This window comes from Etheostoma spectabile, chromosome 5 (genome assembly GCF_008692095.1).
Source record: "Etheostoma spectabile isolate EspeVRDwgs_2016 chromosome 5, UIUC_Espe_1.0, whole genome shotgun sequence".
NCBI lineage: Eukaryota > Metazoa > Chordata > Actinopteri > Perciformes > Percidae > Etheostoma > Etheostoma spectabile.
This window is the reverse complement of record NC_045737.1, coordinates 5,590,385-5,599,053: the sequence shown is the minus strand read 5'-3', so window position 1 is coordinate 5,599,053 and position 8,669 is coordinate 5,590,385. Positions and strand designations below refer to the sequence as shown.

The following is an 8,669-nucleotide window of genomic DNA, read 5'->3' as shown; positions in this document are numbered from 1 at the left end:
GAACGTCAATTCCCGGGAAACATCCTACCTCTGAACTGGTTGCAGTTCCACTCTGGTTCCATATGGGGGCGATCATGGGCGAGTGCAGACTGAATGGAGGTCTATGGAGCTGTACCCCTTAAAATCCACTTTTCTCAGGATATCATTTTGTGTCTACTCTAGTTATTTGAATGTTGCGTTCAAAAAGGAAGGCAAAGAAAACACACTGCTGGGTTTTAGATTTTTTTTTAAGTGATTTTTGTTCTAAAAAGCCTTTTAAAATGTCAATGGCGTCATACACATCGTACGGCCAGAGATACTGCTTTACGACAAGCTCTGAGTCACTTCCTTTGTTCTCTCGAGACATCGACAACATACAGTAGCTGACAGGTTAGGCTCTCCCTGTCAGTACACGTGCTTATGTTTTAAAGACCACGCCGAAATATTCACACACACACACACACACACACTTCTGATGCCATCAAGTGGGATCTCTGGTCGTAATCAGTCCTTCACTGACCAATCCTTAGCAGAATGTTAGCGTGTTATGGGCGTGTTATGTAAGAAATTGAAAGGTACATTCAACTGTCAACCTATAAAACATGTTAAACTTGTAAAAACTACAATCAAATCTGAGATTTCTCAACGACAAATAGTCGAGAGAGAAAACTTTAGTTGTCTAACTCCGTAGACTCCATTCGTTTTCCACTCGCCCGCGATTACCCCCTGTGGATTTCTGGTGGAACTGCCACCAAACTACTGTAGGTACAATGGGGCTAAATAGGGAGGGAACAGGGCTGGTTAAATCTTTTAAAAACAAATTAATTTGTAGTCTTGCAATTTGTGATCCTGCAAGATCCTTTAACGTTAGATGTGGGTGGGATGGTTGTCTTTAGATGTGAGATGGTGTCTGAAGGAAAGTTCAGAGCAGAGGAAATAATACTTGAACAATAATTAAAGAAAAGGGGAATGAAACCTGATAGACAGTTATTCAAGCGAGACAAATGGACAGACCGAAAGACGAGAGAGGGAGACAAATGAAGACGGATGAAGACAGAGGGTACCAGCGCTGGGATGTGATCAGCAGAGGTCCGGCAATCCATCTGCTGTCATTTCCATTGCACATGGGAAGAAAAGCACCTTTGCTTGTGAAAGCTGGTTTTGATTATTAACATTTGGATCATTTAACAGATAGACTGTAGCCACATAAACCTAAGGTGGAATAGGTGTGATGGCAGAAAACCCTAAATGTCTTGGTTTTAATGAGCATGACCATTATGCTATTTTACAATATATAGTTGTTGAAGGGAATTAAACACGTGGTGAGTTGTACGTTTTTTTTATAGTTTTAATCATTTTATTAACAAACAACTGAGTGGGAGTGTTTTAGGACCTGCAGCTGTTTGAACACCAACATTTTTGCTGAGTGACACAGCCCACTTATCAGCATTTTTTTCGTAATGATCTGTATAGGTCAGCAGTGGGAAGTCTGTGTTTGCCAGCCTTTTCGAGGACAGTAAACACAGAGAGAAACCGACCGAGAGACATATGCGGGTGGCCTAAGAGATCAGTGTCAGCCCGAGGGCATCGTTGGGCACTTCCTCTGCTTTGTGCCTTCCTCATATGTCACTCTGAAATGTTCAGACAGACAGCAGCACAGAAAGCCAGACATGCAAACAGACAGAGAGATGGAAAATGAGTAATAAAGAGGAGGAACAACATACTCAGAGAAAAGATAGATAGAATAGACACAGAGAGCAAAAGGCCAGCAGTTTGGACTTTTGGTGTATCCCTGTTAGCCCTGGGGCATTATTTGTCACCCCTGCTCCACCATGTCCTCCTCCTCATATGTCACACTGCCTGGGGGTCCCCTGCCCACCTCTCAGGGGCCCTTCTGTAACTGTGCTGCCAAAAATAACCTCTGCTAATGGAAGGGAGGCAGAAGGGACGGATCAATAGGAGTTATCAATGAGATTGTTAGCTTCCTGCATGCTAGCTTATGGTTTGTGTCCTATGCGGGCCCAACTGCTCTGAGCTATTTTTGACCAGATGGCAAAAATTCTTTTAGACTCATGATCTGGCTTATGAGAGAGTCCTATAAAGCTTTTCTGACTGCTTGTATTGTGTGATTTATAAATTCATATCAGACATGAAGATTCCGTTATGTTCTCATTTTACAGTAACAAACTGAAACTGACAGGATTTATTGCACCAAATGATGGAACTATCTGCCTTTAATTTGTTTGCTCGGGTTGAACTCAAGCAATAAATTATTATCAAATCTCACTTTTAGCCGGATTTTTCAGTTTGTAAAAACCTACAAATCCAGGCTGAGTCTGGACAGACAGGTTAAGCTGTATTCTAAGAAGAGAGTCCACAGATAAATTCTTGAAAATGAAGGGGGAAATAAAGCAATAATTAACTGCTGGCATTTATACATTCAAGCTTGATAAACACTCCCGTAAGCAAGTACATAAAAGGATTGTGGTTTTTGGTCTGTGGAAGTCTGTGTAGGAGTGACCTCAAACTTGCTGGTTAGCTTGACATTACATTTGCATTGTAAATATGAACTGTTGCACGTGTACTGCGAATACAGTGATGTGGTATGTAGGCACATTATTCCCTATGGTAATACTAAATATTGTTTCTCATTAAGTTTTCCCAATTAAATCTGTGGAAAATGTCTTTTATTTCTCATAGAATTGTGACTATTGCTGTTGCATTCGAGTATTGCAGCTTTCCCTAAGTCAAGAAATAATTTCTTCCTAGACGACTGCAGCATTATAATTCAGAGAAAAATGGGAATGAAATGTGCTGCGTACAGCAGGTCACCAGGGCAATAGGACACAGTGCAGATGGTCTTTATAACACTTCATTTTATGTGATTCATGCAGTGAATTTTCTCCGCTAAGCATCTTCGAAACACTGATGTCATCTGTGTAGATTGACACAAACACTCCCACTCAGTTTAATTTGTTTCTGCTTCTATAATGTCCTGCAAAGTGACATTTCTACACCTACTTGCAAATGTGTCAGATGACTGTAACTAGTCTATAAGATGTCATAACCTCTCACACACAAACACTCATCTGCAGGTCACACATTCCACTCTCCATCTGGTGGCTAAGCTATGCATCATATGCGATGGCCTTTTAATGACACGGCTGAAACCATACTACATTTTTCTCTATAAAAGCAGGTCTCTGACTGTGCATGCGTGTGTTCATTTGGTAATTTGTTTGCTTGTTCATGTGTAAGACATGGTGGCTTTTTGCACTGCGTAGAAATTACAACAGAGAGGCTAAGCAGGGTAAAATACAAGCAGTAAGTAAAATACAGTGTGTGTAGCATCCTCGCTTTACCCTGTTAAAGTTCCCATATACCAGCTGGTAGAAATTACTGATTACTGAAGTGGTTGTAGTTAATGAATGAATTGTGTTCTTTGTACAGTTATTCTCATAGGTTTTAACAAAAAACTTCACTTTCTCCAATTTTCATCTCCCACACCTCCTGTGAGAACTGACAAGACACAAGTTTTATAGAGTGTGTCCTGCATTTAAACACATGCACACAAATATAAAAATGTGTCAGACACATGGAAAAAACAAATGGAAGATTCTTCCAAAAACATTTGGAAGAATCTTTTACTGTTTACCCACCAGCTGGTTCAACAATTTTCACTCTGCTAAGGCTTGTGAATGTCTTTTCCAGCTTGTTACTCTGTGTGTGTGTGTGTGTGTGTGTGTGTGTGTGTGTGTGTGTGTGGTGTGTGTGTGTGTGTGTGTGTGTGTGTGTGTGTGTGTGTGTGTGTGTGTGTGTGTGTGTGTGTGTGTGTGTGTGTGTGTGTGTGTGTGTGTGTGTGCGCGGCGTGTCCTCACCACAGTTCGGTAGTGTCAGCCTGGACAGCAGCTTGCGTCCTCCCATCCTCAATGCAGCGCAGCTCCTGATTGTCTGCTTCCTCTCCTAACAGCAGCTTGATCCACATGTTCTCACAGGAGCAGTGCAGAGGGTTCCCTGTCAGGATCCTACACACATACACACACACACACACACACACACACTCTCACAATGTCACATGAACCTTCTTGCCTTTATTGACAGGTGCCATCACACATTAACCCTGCCCTGCTGGTTAATTGCTGCCCATTTAGCTAATCTCAGATCCAACCCCGTTGCCTAACTCTAAATAAAAATAATAATAATTTTCGGGCTCTAGGAAATAAATAGGGGCAGTAACATCACATCAGAAATATATAGGTAACATCACAGATGCTGTAGAAATATGTTCATCTACAGACTGTGACGGTAACTGGAAGGCAGCCACCCAGTAACAACGCTTTCTGACAATCTTTTCCAGTTGCCACTCAGGGTATTGGACTGAAAACTCCCCCTGCATCCCCATAGGCCACCATTGTAAAAGAGGCACCTCCATGACCGGACCCCTCAAACTGCAAACAAGGTAGGTTATGACTTTTTATTCTGAATTTTTAATCCATGGGCTTTTTATATTTATAAAAACTTCCCTCGGGCCGAGACAACAATTTAAAATCTGTGACGTTACCACAAAGTAACATCTATGGGCCGAGCAGGAACTCGCAGGAGGAGCCAGTGGGAGAAACACTACTGGGGATATTCACTGGGCCACATATCACTGAAGTAAACCCGGAAGCTTAGAACTTATTTTGGCGTATGCCCCACTGAGCAACTGTCATAGGAATAAATGGGGCTCCGCCTGGAACGCTGTCTCCAGGTTCTATAATACATCTATGCTGGGAGGTAAACCAGAGGGAGAGCCAGGAAGAGATATACAGACACAGAGATAGACAGACTGATAGAGAAGGTTGAACTGAACTCACAGATAAGAGATGTTAAGGTGTTTGAATATCCTCCAGGACAGCGATGACAGGTTGTTATCTTTCAGATTCCTGGGAATTACAGTAAGTCAAACATCAGGGGAGGAGATTGCGTTTGTAAAAACTACACAAAATATTAGGTTGGTGTTACAGAAAATAACAGGACATTTTTACATGCACCAATAAGCCTCAGGTATTTTTATCATAAGAAATAAGTGGTACATTTGATGGAAACAACTATCAATCTGTAATTCTGTTCAGTCGGAACACAAATTGGTCACAGGGTGTTTTTTCTCTTCTAATTTTCTCTTGATTATGTTACAAATAAGCGTTTTTTACATTTAGTTTCAACAATAAGTAATGCAATAAATACATGAAGTTAAAACATAGCTATACATTTTAGAAAATAATATTGTAACTAAGGATGGCACGGTTCACAAAACCCACGGTTCGGTTGGTATCATGGTTTTAGGGGCACTGTTTTCGGTTCTGTACGGTTCTAGTTATTTTTTTCTTTTAATCTATAAAACTCCAGAAATATACTTCAGCATAGCTTAATTATCCACAATATAGGATACAGTATTAAAAAACAGTTATATCATGTAATCATGCCCAAACTGAATTTAACTTGACTTTAAGCCCAATATTGGGACCATCTCTGAGAAAAGCTAGGTGAGATGTTGATACAAGCTTTTCATTTATTTGGCACAAAAAGGAGAATGTGTATTGCCATCTACAGGAACGTATGGGCCTTTTTAGCACACAAAGATTGAAATATTACAGAATATCAATTGAAATAACTTCCATTTATCAAACTGCCAACTTCAGTGAAGCTCTTACAAAAATTGTATCCCATAAAATAAAAAGAGAGGAACTCTTAAAGCTCCCCTAAGTTAGAAAACATTAAAAAAAAAAAGTTGTGTTTTTTTTTGGTATAATTCTTTAAAAGTAAAAAGGAAACTTCTGTTGGGCAGAATAAAACAACTCTGGGCTGAGTTTTACTGGTAACCTTACCATAAAGGCTCAGGATGCTGAGAATGTTGGTTAAATGTGAAAATGGCTGGTGGATTAAAGACAAAAAATAATAATAATAATTTATTGAATGAATCAAATTTGAACATGTCTGTCATTGGCTTGTCGATCTGTACATCAATGAATGTTCTATCCTGGCCTGGGACACACATTCATACGGTTTGATAAAGGGCATCAGTCCCGCCCGCTGCAGAGAGCCGACAGGATTGAAACAGTAGCCGGCGACTTTAGAGTGAAAATAGTTCCAGTACACTGATGTTAAAATGGATACAGGTTGGCAGGACGGTCTGAAAGGCTTTGCACCGTCTTTCGCTGAATGTTTTGATGGTAACTTGTCCACACCTCTTCTTTCGCGCAAAAGAAAAGCACACTGTCTGGAGTCACACACGGGCACAAGGCTACATTGCGCATGTGTTGAACCGTGCGACGCACACACGCTCCAAACCGAGACAAACTAACCGAACGGTTTGGATGTTTTATTATTTTATCGTTCCACCCCTAATTGTAACCACTTTCTCCTCAACTGAATCAGCACAGTGGCTGTCATGTCAATAGAAAGCAAGGAACAGATAGAATGATTTTATACTTACAGGTACTGTATCTTGATATTGTTTTGAAAGGCCAGCTTCGAAACATAGGTTAGCCTGCTGTTGGTCACCGTTCTGGGACAAAAACCAACAGAGTCATCATGAACAAAACCATTAACAACAGCTACAACATCAGCAACAGCAAATACCGGAATTGAGAATCAGGTTCCTGATCAGCTCCATAAAGTCTAAAAATATAAATTTCATAGCAGTTTCTAATAGATCACGCTAGAGGTGTATACACACCAGAAAAGTCACCACTTGGCAACCCAAATTCTGTTCTTTTATCGCCTTATCACTAATCCTAGATTTACTGATCTCAATACCGACATCGGGAGATATTAGAATCGTTATATACGTGTAGGTCGATAGTGTGTGGTTATAACTGCAGGCAAGGTTTTTGTTCACATTGAAAGAAACCAAGTACCACCAGTTGGGTTGTTGCACAACAGTTACATGTATGTTCTACAGTCTAAAAGACAAACACACACACACACAAACCTGCAGGAAGTTGCAACATTGTCATATTATAAGGGAATTTAGAGCCTTATCCTATCCGTTTCTTTGAGTTTGTTTCTGTCAAAGTTGTGCAACGGTATGAGACGTGAGGTGCAAAGTGACGGTTAGAAATGAGAAAAGCTGTTTTTGGCTGGGGGTTACACACGCACGCGGGGCCCAAAGGCTCTTTGTTGACCCCCCACAACCGTAGGCCTGTCGCAATATGCAATGAATCAATTAATCGCATGATAAATAAAAATGAGTTTGATCATTTTTAAATGGAAATTATCGCAGCTGGAAAAATTTCCATTTTATTTATTGTTTTTTGATTGTGTTTGGTTTCATTCCAGTGCATTTTTTGTTAACAGAGACTGAGAGTCCATTTTAGTTATTGTTTTTGGTTGTTTTGTTCATTTCTTGTGGAATATTTAAAATGTATTCCAGTTCCAGTGATGAATATTCTTTAGAAATAAAAGGTGAAAAGGCGTACCTGCGTTGTTATGCCATTATCATTATATTAGATGAAAATGGTCTAAGAACGACAATAGGATCGTTTATCGCAATACGTTCTGAGACAATTTATCGTCCAGCTCCATTTTGTTATTGTGGCAGGCCGACACAACCGTCCTGACTCTCAAAAAGAAAAAAGAAAAATACAGGCAGAGGGCAGGGTTGATTGAGAGGGGTTGCTTTTGAATTCTTTTATATATTAAATTTTGAGGAAAGCATTGCATAATGTACCTTTTCAATGATTACTGTAAAAATATCAAAGCTGTAAAAGATGTTATTAGTTTGTATTAGTATATAGTATACAGAGTGTAATTGTGTGAAGTAGTAGTATTCCTCAGACACGTGGTACAGATGTCTATGATTGTGGCTCAAACACAACATGTGTTCTGTTCCCACTGGGTCCGACCACGTTAAAAGCATTTACACTTGCAATGCGTGACATGCTTTGTACTAATCTGTAACAAATGGGATATTGGCTGGAAAATTAAGTAGTGTCTTAACGGATTATTATGTTGGAGGAAAGTGCCGCTTGGTGGACAATTCTGTTTTAGATTAAGAAATAAAATGAGACACACATGCATAAACAGTAACTACAGCTCACACCCTGCGATAACCAACAACAGACATGGAAAATATATTGCCTTAAGCAAAGAAGGAGAATTGTCGATAAAGGCAAGGTAAATCAATATTTCATATAGTGGATTAAAACAAGCCAAATAAGTCATTAGAATGCAATCAAATTGTTCTTGATTCTGTCCTAAAATTGCTGCTTATATTAGTGCCCTACGATTGAACATTTTAACACAATATGTGATGAGGTTAACAGAACAGTCACAGAATATAAAAATGCAGAACCTAAAACCTTGTGTGTAATCATTCATGAGCAATTTAGTTTATTGATAATAGCTCGGAACGTTTGCCCTGAGTCAAACTGTTTGTTTTTCTTGGAAGTAAAAGCCATAAAAAAAACGTACAGGTTCCTGAGATTCTTGTAGTAGTGCAGGTCTTTGTCGTTGATGGAGGAGAAGCTGCCCTGGTTGGCGATGTAACTGTCAGGGAATACAAGTGTGTGTCAGAAGGCTCATTTGTTAAAGCAGGGAAGCATAAACAGAAGCATTTCAACAAGACAGACATAATAAGCCCATATGATTAGAGTTCAAAATTAAAAAATGAACTCCTGTAGGACTGCAATGGGGGTGGAGATGGGGGG

At 39.8% G+C, this 8,669-nt stretch overlaps 1 protein-coding gene and 1 long non-coding RNA gene across 2 annotated transcripts in view; one reads left to right on the top strand and one right to left on the bottom strand.

Annotated features, from left to right (window-relative positions):
* The window catches only part of LOC116688915 (uncharacterized), a 6,668-nt gene extending 1,157 nt beyond the window's left edge, over positions 1–5,511 (top strand). The window contains exons 2-3 of the long non-coding RNA XR_004331883.1: positions 1,037–1,039; positions 5,256–5,511. This is a non-coding gene — a long non-coding RNA (uncharacterized LOC116688915). The remainder of the gene's footprint in view (positions 1–1,036; positions 1,040–5,255) is intronic.
* ntrk2a (neurotrophic tyrosine kinase, receptor, type 2a) overlaps positions 1–8,669 on the bottom strand; it is a gene marked incomplete at its 5' end in the record, with an annotated part of 93,513 nt that overhangs the window by 80,391 nt on the left and 4,453 nt on the right. The window contains 5 exon segments of the mRNA XM_032515075.1: positions 3,858–3,901; positions 3,903–4,004; positions 4,836–4,904; positions 6,455–6,526; positions 8,434–8,508. Coding sequence (XP_032370966.1) covers positions 3,858–3,901; positions 3,903–4,004; positions 4,836–4,904; positions 6,455–6,526; positions 8,434–8,508 — 362 coding nt within the window.